Source organism: Schistocerca serialis, chromosome 11, assembly GCF_023864345.2.
Source record: "Schistocerca serialis cubense isolate TAMUIC-IGC-003099 chromosome 11, iqSchSeri2.2, whole genome shotgun sequence".
In the NCBI taxonomy this organism is placed as follows: Eukaryota; Metazoa; Arthropoda; class Insecta; order Orthoptera; family Acrididae; genus Schistocerca; species Schistocerca serialis.
Genome location: NC_064648.1, coordinates 199,334,204 through 199,348,181, shown reverse-complemented (window position 1 = coordinate 199,348,181; position 13,978 = coordinate 199,334,204). Strand labels below are relative to the sequence as shown.

At 44.1% G+C, this 13,978-nt stretch overlaps 1 protein-coding gene across 2 annotated transcripts in view; it reads right to left on the bottom strand.

The window, feature by feature from the left end:
• The window catches only part of LOC126426848 (potential E3 ubiquitin-protein ligase ariadne-2), a 91,586-nt gene that overhangs the window by 15,027 nt on the left and 62,581 nt on the right, over nucleotides 1–13,978 (bottom strand). The window contains exon 2 of one of the 2 annotated variants that reach the window (XM_050088870.1): nucleotides 10,471–11,337. In XM_050088870.1, the coding sequence (XP_049944827.1) occupies nucleotides 10,488–11,337 (850 nt within the window). In that variant the 3' untranslated portion in view covers nucleotides 10,471–10,487. The remainder of the gene's footprint in view (nucleotides 1–10,470; nucleotides 11,338–13,978) is intronic. The other variant, XM_050088869.1, reaches the window with a different exon arrangement.

The window sequence follows — 13,978 nt, the reverse complement described above, 5'->3', positions numbered from 1 at the left end:
CGCGGCGTGGGAGCGCGCGGACACGGAATTTAGCGGCAGTCAGTAGCGAGTCAGTGTGTGTGTCGGACCTTCCATCAAGCTACGGACCCCCTTGAAGATGTCTCCCGCAGTCGGAGACGAAACGTTGGGAATCGACACAGAATTCATCAACCGACCACGGCATAACAGCCTGGATAATTATAATGGACATGATATTTCCGGCCGTGAAAGTCTACATTTTAGTTATTCTTGTTTCTGGTATTGATTCCACGAACTGAACTTCTGATTTGAAAAATTTGTTTTTTAATGAAAAATTTCATTAAGGAATAATCACAAGGCGAAGCACTAGTTAACATTCTCAGTTCCTTAAACAACCCTCTGCAGGTTGTTCTTTAGATCACAACATAAATAATTCATGTTGCATGTTTCTGATACCTTTAGCTTACTTCAGAAGATAATCCCATATGATATTATGGAATGAAGGTAAGCATAGTACGCTAGCTTTTTTATAGTTATATTAACTATGTCTGACAACATTCGCATAGCAAATAAGAGTCTGTGTAGGGAATTCAGCAGTTTTGTGGTATGTTCCTTCCCATTAAATTTATTATTAAGCTGTAATTCCAAGAATTTGACACTGCCAACTTGTTCTATCTGCTTGTCATCACCACGCATTCATGTAAAAATATTGTTAACAGTCAGACAGACAGATGGACAGACAACAAAGTATAGGGTGTTTCAAAAAGAATATACTTATTAAAAAGTATTATTTTGTCCAAACTATTGATCCCTGCACTTTGGCTCAGCTATTGGGGAAACGAATACATAGTCTAGTGCAATTCCGTGATTACAGTGCAAAGATGTTTCAGGTTGAGGTACCTAATTGATCGTCCAAATGGGTGGAACATTTGCAGATGGTATCAACAGTTTCTAGATACAGGATGCATATGTAAAGGAAAGAGTCCTGGACACCTTCGTGTTCCGGAAGAGAATGTTGCACGAATTCAAACTGCTTTTCAACATAGTCCTCCAAAATCAACTCGTCATGCCAGTCGGGAGTTACAACTGCCTACACCAACAATTTGGCGTGTTTTGGGATGTCGGTCAGCTATGAAGCCGTACAAGTTACAGCTGTCACAAACTCCTGTGTCCTGATGACAAACGCATATGTGTGGCATTTTGTAACGAGATTCTTGATGCTATTGACAGTGATAACACTTTCGCACAATGTACCGTGTTCAGTGATGAAGTGACTTTCCGTGTTAGTGGTCAGGTAAACAAACACAATGTTCGCATTAGGGGCCTACAGAACCCACATGCAGCCATTGAACGTGTGCGAGATTCCCCCAAAATCAATGTGTTTTGTGCGATATCCCGATCACCTGTTTATGGTCCATTCTTCTTTGATGGAGACACGGTTAATGGTCAGTAGTATCTCGCTATGTTACAAAACGGGTTGTTTTCAAGGCTGCACGAAGACAAATTCATTTTTCAACAAGACAGCGGTACTCCCTCATTGGAGTCACCACGTGTGTGAATATCTGAATGAAACTCTACTGAACCGTTGGATCGGTCATCAAGGAGCTGGCGACTTAGCACATCTCAACTGGGCTCCACGGTCACCGGATTTGATACCCTCTGACTTCTTCCTGTTGGGTTTCGTTAAAGACAACGTTTATGTACCAACACTCTCACAGAACCTGGAAGAGTTGAAGAACCGGATCCATACTGCCATAACACAGTGACGAAGGAAATGCTTGCCCCCGAGTATAGGAGGAATTTGAGTATCGATGTGATATTGTTTGTGCCACTGATGGAGGACATACTGAACATCTATAATCTGAACTTTTTGTAAATATGCATGTAAAGTTTCATTAAAATTCAATAAATATATGTATCAAAATATGTATATTCTTTTTGAAACACCCTGTAATTAAACAAGGGTCCTGTTTTTCCTGATTGAGGTATTTTTCCTGATTGAGGTACGGAATCCTCAAAAATAATTATGCCCCGACTTGGCTAAAAGACGGGATTGGCTGATAGTACACATCCTGAGGCATCAAGAAATTGTCAGTTTGGTAAGTCAGGTAAGTGTGGGAGGGGGCAGGGGTAAAAGCTGTAAAGGGGGCAATGCTTGACTACAGTTAGGAAATTCAGGCAGATTTATGGCGCATCAGTTCAGCAGAGACAAGGAGTCTCACATAGGAAACTCCAGGTTGCAATAACAACAGTATTAGGAATAGGATAGATTACTACTCGACATAAAGATGATTTGCAGACTGGCACAACAATAAGACTGTTATATATACCGATGAGCCAAAACATTATCACCACCTGCTTAACTTGTTTGTCCATGTTTGGAACGAAGCACATGACTGATTCTGCGTATCAGGGATCTGACAGTTTGTTGGTACGTGTGTGGAGGATATGCAGCACTAGATGTCCGTGCACAAGTCACTTAACGCGTGTAAATAACAGGCCGCCGATTGGCGTACGCGGCGACAGCGGCCCGGACAGGTTCCGTAGGAAACTTCCTGGCAAATTAAAACTGTGTGCCGGACCGAGACTCGAACTCGGGACCTTTGCCTTTCGTAGGCAAGCGCTCTACCGACTGAGCTACCCAAGCACGACTCACGCCCCGTCCTCACAGCTTTAATTCCCCCAGGCTGTGGCTAAGCCATGTCTCCGCAATTCCCTTTCTTCCAGGAGTGCTAGTTCTGCAAGGTTCGCAGGAGAGCTTATGTGAAGTTTGGAAGGTAGGAGATGAGGTACTGGCGGAATTAAAGCTGTGAGGCCGGGGTGTGGGTCGTACTTGGGTAGCTCAGTCAGTAGAGCGCTTGCCCGCGAAAGGCAAAGGTCCCGAGTTCGAGTCTCGGTCCGGGACACAGTTTTAATCTGCCAGGAAGTTTCATTTCAACGCACACTCCGCTGTAGAGTGAAAATTTCATTCTAGTTTCCGTAGGATTTACATCGGGCGATTTCGGTCGCTGCGACATCGTCACGAGTTCACTGTAAGTTCCTCAAACCACTGTAGCACAGTTCTGGCTCTGAGATACTGACAATTACACTGCCGAAACATGACATCGCTGTCGGGGAAGACGTCAACCGCGAAGGGATGTGAGTGGTCTGCTGCTGTCAGCTTCTCTTCGATTACTACCACAGGTCTCACTCGAGCACAGGAGAATGTGTCCCGCAGCACAATACTGCTCGCACGAGCCTGCACCCGTGCCGTGCAGCACACTTCGGACTGTCGTTCACCTCGATAATGGCGTTCGTGGAGATGTGAATCGAGCCAGAGTGATTCACGCGAAGAGCAGACACGTTTCTACTGACTGACAATCGAATCCCTACAGTCCCTGCCCACTGCAGTCTCAATAGAGGTTGTCGGCTCAACACGTAGGGGTAGTCTGCTGCGGAGCTCCACATTCGACAGTGTACAATAACTGGTGAGCTCAGAAACACTCGTGCGCGCACCGGCATCGACGACATTTTGGCTGAGGTGCCACTGATTGCCACCTATCCTACTTTACACGGCAAGCTTCCGAGCCCCACACTCTGTGAAGAGTCTGCCTAGTGGAAGTTTCACTGTCCTCCTACCTCTTCCCACAGATCTTCACGACAGTAGCACGTGAACATTCGACCAGCTTCGCCATTGTCGAGATATTCATTCACAGGTTCTGCGTAGTAATAATCTGCCCTTGGTCAAACTCAATGGATTTCCCCATTTGCAACCCATATCTTCTTTAGGCGGTAACCCCTCTGTGTCTGCTCTGCTTACACACTTTTCTTACCGTGTCACATGCCCACAATGCCACCACGCGACATCCGGTGTCGCAGTGGGCAGTGGTCATTATGCTTTGACTTATCAGTGTATGAAGATATTGTTCAAAGCCATCTACATCTACATTTATACTCCGCATGCCACCCAACGGTGTGTGGCGGAGGGCACTTTACGTGCCGCTGTCATTACCTCCTTTTTCTGTTCCAGTCGCGTACGGTTCGCGGGAAGAACGACTGCCGGAAAGCCTTCGTGCGCGCTCGAATCTCTCTAATTTTACATTCGTGATCTCCTCGGGAGGTATAAGTAGGGGGAAGCAATACATTCGATACCTCATCCAGAAGCGCACCCTCTCGAAACCTGGCGAGCAAGCTACACCGCGATGCAGAGCGCCTCTCTTGCAGAGTCTGCCACTCGAGTTTGCTAAACATCTCCGTAACGCTATCACGCTCTCCAAATAACCCTGTGACGAAACGCGCCGCTCTTCTTTGGATCTTCTCTATCTCCACCGTCAACCCGACCTGGTACGGATCCCACACTGATGAGCAATACTCGAGTATAGGTCGAACGAGTGTTTTGTAAGCCACCTCCTTTGCTGATGAACTACATTTTCGAAGGACTCTCCCAATGAATCTCAACCTGGTACCCGCCTTACCAACAATTAATTTTATACGATCATTCCACTTCAAATCGTTCCGCAAGCATACTGCCAGATATTTTACAGAAGTAACTGCTACCAGTGTTTGTTCCGCTATCATATAATCATACAATAAAGGATCCTTCTTTCTATGTATTCGCAATACATTACATTTGACTATGTTAAGGGTCAGTTGACACTCCCTGCACCAAGTGCCTATCCGCTGCAGATCTTCCTGCATTTCGCTGCAATTTTCTAATGTTGCAATTTTCTGTATACTGCAGCATCATCCCCGAAAAGCCGCATGCAACTTCCGACACTATCTACTAGGTCATTTATATATATTGTGAAAAGCAATGGTCCCATAACACTCCCCTGTGGCACGCCAGAGGTTACTTTAACGTCAGTAGACGTCCCTCCATTGATAACAACATGCTGTGTTCTGTTTGCTAAAAACTCTTCAATCCAGCCACACAGCTGGTCTGATATTCCGTAGGCTCTTACTTTGTTTATCAGGCGACAGTGCGGAACTGTATCGAACGCCTTCCGGAAGTCAAGGAAAATGGCATTTACCTGGGAGCCTGTATCTAAGATTTTCTGCGTCTCATGAACAAATAAAGCGAGTTGGGTCTCACACGATCGCTGTTTCCGGAATCCGTGTTGATTCTTACAGAGTAGATTCTGGGTTTCCAACAACGCCATGATACGCGAGCAAAAAACATGTTCTAAAATTCTACAACAGATCGACTTCAGAGATATCGGTCTATAGTTTTGCGCATCCGCTCGACGACCCTTCTTGAAGACTGGGACTACCTGCGCTCTTTTCCAATCATTTGGAACCTTCTGTTCCTCTAGAGACTTGCGGTACACGGCTGTTAGAAAGGGGGTAAGTTCTTTCGCGTACTCTGTGTAGAATCGAATTGGTATCCCGTCAGGTCCAGTAGACTTTCCTCTGTTGAGTGATTCCAGTTGCTTTTCTATTCCTTGGACACTTATTTCGATGTCAGCCACTTTTCCGTTTGTGCGAGGATTTCCTCAGCAATGGCGAAGCTGGTCGAATGTTTGTGCGAGGATTTCCTCAGCAAAGGGCACAAACACATTCACACAAGTGAGCAGCTAAGACCGGAGCCGCAGGTGGTGGCCGCCGAGTGTGCACGAGGTGTGAACGTGTGCGTTTTCTTTCGCGAGGAAGGCCTTTGCCGACAGCTACACGTGTAACATCTCCTCATTGTAGCCGTCTGCAACTCGACGGGTCATCTTTACAGTGAGTAGCAGTCTATCCTATTCCTAATATACGAGGTGGACCATTTTAATATGCAATGGGGAATAACTCGAGACAGAGATGAGATACAGAAAAATATTTTACCTAAAAATTGTAGGTGACAAAGAGGGTCATAAATTGCTACTAATGGTCGTGACCTCGAACAGGATTTTCAGGGTGATTTGGAGGTTAAAGTGATTTTTTAAAAATGGGAACGCTTATATTTGATCTAAGGTTTGAAAAGATTGGCAAATTTCATGTATCAAATGATACATTACTTGAGGTTTAATGAAAGTCAAATACGCAAATATATTTTCAGTTCTAGTACGGATTAACTCTGAAGAGAGGAGTGATACAGCGAAATACAATGTCAGATACAAATTGGAATGAGCATAAGGGGTCAAAAGCCACTACCAATAATCACGATGTCAGTTATCGAAGGTCATTTGAAGGTCGAGTTTTGTTTCACGGAAACCCGTATTTGTTATGTGGGATTAGGAAAAAACGAGGAAAGATTTGAAATTTATGTATTAATTAACATGTTTATTGGCAAAAATAAATATATCGCAATGGATAAATGTTATTTTGACATTTTAAGACAGAACAAACATAAATACGAGGGCTATCCACAAAGTACATTACGTTTTGGAATTAAAAATAAATAAAGTATTGGAAATTTTTTTTATTATATACAGATGAAAGCCACACTTCAATACTACTTTTCTACATAGTTGCCATTTAAATTAAGGCACTTATCGTAGGGATGGACGAGCTCGGAAATTCCTTCGTCGTAAAATTCGGCCGCCTGCGCCTTCAACCACGTGGTCACCTCTTCTCGAAGCTGTGCGTCGTCATCAAAACGCTGCATAGCCAACCACTTCTTCATTGCTGGGAATAAGTGGAAGTCGCTCGGTGCCAGGTCGGGACTGTACGGCGGATGAGGAAACAACTCCCACTTAAAAGATTCGAGAACTTCACGAGTGGCATTTGCCGTGTGGGCCCGGGCGTTGTCGTGAATCGGCAAGATCTTTGAGCCCAACTTTCCCCTGCGCTTGTTTTGTATTGCTCTTCTGAGGTTGTGCAGAGTTTGGCAATACCTTTGAGAGTTTATTGTAGTGCCTCTATCCAGGAAATCCACAAAAATCACACCTTTTCTGTCCCAAAAGAGGTAACCACGTGGTTGAAGGCGCAGGCGGCCGAATTTTACGACGAAGGAATTTCCAAGCTCGTCCATCGCTAAGATAAGTGCCTTAATTTAAATGGCAACTATGTAGAAAAGTAGTATTGAAGTGTGGCTTTCATCTGTATACAATAAAAAAATTCCAATACTTTATTTATTTTTAATTCCAAAACGTAATGTGCTTTGTGGATAGCCCTCGTAAAACATACATCACCGATTTACAAGTCGTCAAGTGGGTCCCCTCACTTCTAATTTCTCTGGAGCCCTTTCCAATTTGTATTTAACACTGTATTTTGCTGTATCTCTCCTGTACTCCGATTTAATTCCTACTAGAACTAAAAATGTATTTGCTTAAATGCATTTGCTTATTTGACCTCCATCGAACATTTCCACGACGTGGAACATATCATTTTATACGTAATATTTGCCACTTTTAAAATCTCAGATATTGGGGTTACCCTTTTTAAAAATTCACTTTAACCTCCAAATCACCTTTAAAATCACGTTCCAGGTAACAGCCATTAGTAGCAATACGTGACCCAATTTGCCACCGACAACTCTTCTCTAAAACATTTTAATCTGTTTCCCAAGTTATTCCCCATTGAAGATTAAAACGCTCGGTAGAATCTCACATAGGATAGTAGTTCGAGAATGGAGGAAGGCCATCAATACTAAAGGGATTCAACTAGGGAGAAATCCAAACAAGATCACTGTCGACTGTTTAGCCTTCGCAGATGACATGACATTGATTACAGATTCACTAGACAATGCCCAGGAACAAATAAGAGAACTACAAAAACAAGAAGCCAAAGTAGTACTTCAAATATCCTACGAAAAAACAAAGTTTATGACAAACATCTGTGATGCTCCTCAAAATATTGCAGTTGACAACAACACAATACACAAAATAGATTCCTTTAAATACCTAGGAGAGTGGATTACATACAATGCCAAAGAAAAGATAGCTATAGAAACTAGAGTGCACAAAATGGAAAGAGTGTTTCATATGACCAAAAACGTTTATAATAAAAAATCCTTGTCCTGGAACACGAAATTAAGACACTACCAAACAGTGGCCAGACCTGAAACTCTATGCGGCAGAAACACTTAAACTAACAAGAAATGGAGATCTTGAGAAACTAGAGAAGGTCGAAAGAAGAATTTTAAGGAAAATACTGGGAGCTAAAAGAAACGATAATGCTGAATACAGGTTAAGACCAAACAGAGAGCTATATCTGAAAACGGAGAAACTAACTGATGTAATGAGGAAGAGGAGACTACAGTTTTTTGGACATATATTCAGAATGGATAACAACAGACTAACCAAGCGGATATTCACATTACTCAATAGCTACAAATCCAAGCCAGCACGGTTCAGAGAGACTGAAAAGGACATTGAAAATGCTGGAGTTACAATAGACACAATAGAAAACAGAACACATTTCAGAAAGGCAGTTCAAAAGGCAGAATTTCAGGAGAGAAAGAAAATAACTAGACGAAAGTGGACTCAAGAAGAAAGGGAACAACACTCTAAAAGGATGAAGGAAATTTGGAAAGTGAAGAAATCTAATACAATGAAGAGTAGCCAATGTTGATTCATCGTACCCTCCAAATGGGTTGTTGTTGTTGTGGTCTTCAGTTCTGAGACTGGTTTGATGCAGCTCTCCATGCTACTCTATCCTGTTCAAGCTTCTACATCTCCCAGTACCTACTGCAGCCTACATCGTTCTGAATCTGCTTAGTGTATTCATCTCTTGGTCTCCCTCTACGATTTTTACCCTCCACGCTGCCCTCCAATACTAAACTGGCGATCCCTTGATGCCTCAGAACATGTCCTACCGACCGATCCCTTCTTCTAGTCAAGTTGTGCCACAAACTTCTCTTCTCCCCAATCCTATTCAATACCTCCTCATTAGTTATGTGATCTACCCACCTTATCTTCAGCATTCTTCTGTAGCACCACATTTCGAAAGCTTCTATTCTCTTCTTGTCCAAACTAGCTATCGTCCATGTTTCACTTCCATACATGGCTACACTCCATACAAATACTTTCAGAAACGACTTCCTGACACTTAAATCTCGGTGTTAACAAGTTTCTCTTCTTGAGAAACGCTTTCCTTGCCATTGCCAGTCTACATTTTATATCCTCTCTACTTCGACCATCATCAGTTATTTTACTCCCTAAATAGCAAAACTCCTTTACTACTTTAAGTGTCTCATTTCCTAATCTAATTCCCTCAGCATCAGCCGACTTAATTTGACTACATTCCACTATCCTCGTTTTGCTTTTGTTGATGTTCATCAAATGGGTTATTGGAAAGAAAAAAAAAATTGGATAGACTACCTCGGAGAGCTACATCAAACCAACGTTCCACCAAACGACAGGGAGCAGTCTGCTACGTAACAATAAGCTATATCTGAAAACGGAGAAACTAACTGATGTAGTGAGGAAGAGGAGACTACAGTTTTTTGGACATATATTCAGAATGGATAACAACAGACTAACCAAGCGGATATTCACATTACTCAATAGCTACAAATCCAAGCCAGCACGGTTCAGAGAGACTGAAAAGGACATTGAAAATGCTGGAGTTACAATAGACACAATAGAAAACAAAACACATTTCAGAAAGGCAGTTCAAAAGGCAGAATTTCAGGAGAGAAAGAAAATAACTAGACGAAAGTGGACTCAAGAAGAAAGGGAACAAGACTCTAAAAGTATGAAGGAAATTTGGAAAGTGAAGAAATCTAATACAATGAAGAGTAGCCAATGTTGATTCATCGTACCCTCCAAATGGGTTGTTGTTGTTGTGGTCTTCAGTTCTGAGACTGGTTTGATGCAGCTCTCCATGCTACTCTATCCTGTTCAAGCTTCTACATCTCCCAGTACCTACTGCAGCCTACATCGTTCTGAATCTGCTTAGTGTATTCATCTCTTGGTCTCCCTCTACGATTTTTACCCTCCACGCTGCCCTCCAATACTAAACTGGCGATTCCTTGATGCCTCAGAACATGTGCTACCGACCGATCCCTTCTTCTAGTCAAGTTGTGCCACAAACTTCTCTTCTCCCCAATCCTATTCAATACCTCCTCATTAGTTATGTGATCTACCCACCTTATCTTCAGCATTCTTCTGTAGCACCACATTTCGAAAGCTTCTATTCTCTTCTTGTCCAAACTAGCTATCGTCCATGTTTCACTTCCATACATGGCTACACTCCATACAAATACTTTCAGAAACGACTTCCTGACACTTAAATCTCGGTGTTAACAAGTTTCTCTTCTTGAGAAACGCTTTCCTTGCCATTGCCAGTCTACATTTTATATCCTCTCTACTTCGACCATCATCAGTTATTTTACTCCCTAAATAGCAAAACTCCTTTACTACTTTAAGTGTCTCATTTCCTAATCTAATTCCCTCAGCATCAGCCGACTTAATTTGACTACATTCCACTATCCTCGTTTTGCTTTTGTTGATGTTCATCAAATGGGTTATTGGAAAGAAAAAAAAAAAAAATTGGATGGACTACCTCGGAGAGCTACATCAAACCAACGTTCCACCAAACGACAGGGAGCAGTCTGCTACGTAACAATAAGCTGTGAGGGCGGGAGGAGCGAGGGAGGGCAGTGCGTACCCGGGTGCGGCGGCGCCTTACAGGAAGTCCTTGAGCAGGGTGGTGCGCCGCTTCTCGGCGATGTCCATCTGGTTCTCCAGGTCGCCGCGGTCGGTCGTCTCGGCGCGCTCCACCTTCCAGGAGAGGTTCTCGATCTCGGCCTCGAGCTGCGCCTGCTGGTACTCGAAGAGCGCCTTGCGCGGGCCCGCCTCCATGTAGTAGGCGTACGGGTAGGTGTACTGCAGCGTGTAGCGGCACTTGGCCAGCAGCGCCGCCGCGTCCAGCAGGTACTGCCAGTCGATCCACGTGCCCGCCGCCTTCATGATCTTGTCGTCGATGCGGCGCCGGATGTTGCGCAGCGTCTGCTCCTCCAGCTTGAGGCTCTTGGAGTGGTTCTCCCAGCGCTCGTAGTAGTGCAGGTACTTCTTGAGCGCCTCGCGGGCGCGCGTCAGCGCCGACTCCTGCGCCGCGTCCGGGTTCTCCTTGTAGCGCGAGCACTCGTAGTAGTCGGAGCCGTGCGACTTCCAGTCGCCGAGGCACATCCAGCAGAAGTCGTGCTTGCAGTTGTAGCACTGCATGTGGTTGCAGCCGCCGTTCTTCTCGATGCAGACGTGGCAGCGCGGGCAGTCCTTGGTGTGCGCGCTGATGTAGTTGGCCGTCTCGCTGTCGTCGGCGCACTTGGTGAGCCAGCGGCGGATGGTCGCGCAGTCGGTGGGCGCGTGGTAGTCGCCGCCGCACAGGAAGCAGAAGGCGGCCGCGCAGCTCGAGCACTGCACGCGCTTGGCTCGCGGCTCCTTGGCGCGCACCACCGCCCGGCAGTTCAGCCCGGGGCAGAACTGGAACTCGGGGTGCGACTTGACGTAGTCCCGGAAGGCGAACTGCTGGTACCTGCGGACACGGACGACACACGTGGCTATTTCGGCAGGCGCCGCACCGCTTATTTTAGGAGGATGCTAAGTTCACCCAACCTGGATATGATGTGACGTCATTCTGACGTATATACGCTCTGCACCTGATGGGATACCAGTTCAATTTTACACAGAGTACGCGAAGGAACTTGCCCCCCTTCTTGCAGCGGTGTACCGTAGGTCTCTAGAAGAGCGTAGCGTTCCAAAGGATTGGAAAAGGGCACAGGTCATCCCCGTTTTCAAGAAGGGGCGTCGAACACATGTGCAGAACTATACACCTATATCCCTAACGTCTATCACTAGTAGAATTTTGGAACACGTATTACGTTCGAGTATAATGACTTTTCTCGAGACTACAAATCTACTCTGTAGCAATCAGCACGGTCGTGTGAAACCCAGCTCGCGCTATTCGTCCACGAGACGCAGAGAGCCATAGACACGGGTTCACAGGTAGATGCCGTGTTTCTCGACTTCCGCAAGGCGTTCGATACAGTTCCCCACACTCGTTTAAATGAACAGAGTAAGAGCATATGGACTATCAGACCAATTCTGTGATTGTATTGAAGAGTTCCTAGATAACAGGACGCAGCATGTCATTCTCAATGGAGAGAAGTCTTCCGAAGTAAGAGTGATTTCAGGTGTGCCGCAGGGGAGTGTCATAGGACCGTTGCTATTCACAATATACATAAATGACCTGGTGGATGACATCGGAAGTTCACTGAGGCTTTTTGCAGATGATGCTGTGGTGTATCGAGAGGTTGTAACAATGGAAAATTGTACTCAAATGCAGGAGGATCTGCAGCGAATTGACGCATGGTGCAGGGAATGGCAATTGAATCTCAATGTAGACAAGTGTAATGTGCTGCGAATACACAGAAAGAAAGATCCCTTATCATTTAGCTACAAAATAGCAGGTCAGCAACTGGAAGCAGTTAATACCATAAATTATCTGGGAGTACGCATTAGGAGTGATTTAAAATGGAATGATCATATAATGCTGATCGTCGGTAAAGCAGATGCCAGACTGAGATTCATTGGAAGAATCCTAAGTAAATGCAATCCGAAAACAAAGGAAGTAGGTTACAGTACGCTTGTTCGCCCACTGCTCGAATACTGCTCAGCAGTGTGGGATCCGTACCAGATAGGGTTGATAGAAGATATAGAGAAGATCCAACGGAGAGCAGCGCGCTTCGTTACAGGATCATTTAGTAATCGCGAAAGCGTTACGGAGATGATAAACTCCAGTGGATGACTCTGCAGGAGAGACGCTCAGTAGCTCGGTACGGGCTTTTGTCAAAGTTTCGAGAACATACCTTCACCGAAGAGTCAAGCAGTATATTGCTCCTTCCTACGTATATCTCGCGAAGAGACCATGAGGATAAAATCAGAGAGATTAGAGCCCACACAGAGGCATACCGACAATCCTTCTTTCCACGAACAATACGAGACTGGAATAGAAGGCAGAACCGATAGAGGTACTCAAGGTACCCTCCGCCACACACCGTCAGGTGGCTTGCGGAGTATGGATGTAGATGTAGTCGATTAAAACACCTATCGACTACGCTATTTTGTCGAAAGTCGACATGTTGAGAAACGTGGCTGTTGTACTAAGGTTTATAATTTATAAAAAAACAGCTACCAGCCACATGTATGGTTTAAAAAGGTTTATTATCTTCAGACCATGACCGGTTTCGGATTTTTCTTTACAAATCCATCTTCAGATGGCAGTTACAAGCATTCTAAGTTGGACCTAGTTTTGTTTTTGTTATTCGTTTGCTGCACTGGGAAAGAAAAGAAATATTTTTGTTGTCATATCGGTAATGGTATTTTAACAAAAGATTTACTACTTCTACAAAATCTAATTGCTCATGAGATAGTTTTATGTTTTAAACTTAGTAAACGTGCAGGTTATTGTACTTACGAGCTAGACACACTCTCTCAAAAAATAAAAGAAAAAATTGCTAGCAATGAGTCTTTGCAACAAGCAACAGCCACAATAACTATGAAAGACAAAAAAATCAGTAAAATATGTAGCCCTACCATATATAGGCCCACTTTCATACAAAATTCCAACCTATTCAAGAAGAAGAATGTCAAAATCAGTTTCTCTACCAATAACAAACTCCAACAAAGAGTCATACACTCACTCCCACACAATAGCATACCCCATAAAAGATCTGGAATTTATAAACTCAAGTGTAACAACTGTCCTAAATTCTGCATCGGCCAAACAGGTAGAGCTTTTGAAACAAGATTCAAGGAACACCTTGATGCCCTACGTCTGGAAAACCTAAGCAAATCTGCTTTCGCCACCCATCTTGCAGAAAACAATCATACAGTTGAGAATATAGAAAACAACCTGCAGATATTACACCTCAAAGACAAGGGTTTCACATTGAATGTCTTAGAGGAGATTGAGATTCATACACATAAAAACAGGTTCCCTGATCTCATTCTGAATGAACAGACAGAGTCAGTTAACACCCCCTTCCTAAATAACTTTGAAGAAGCTTTCACTTTTTTAAAATAACTTAAGCCTAATATTCCATTAAAAACATTCAGTAGACAGGCCCCCAAAAACTGCTTATATGTCATTGTAACATTGCATAATGAAAACATGT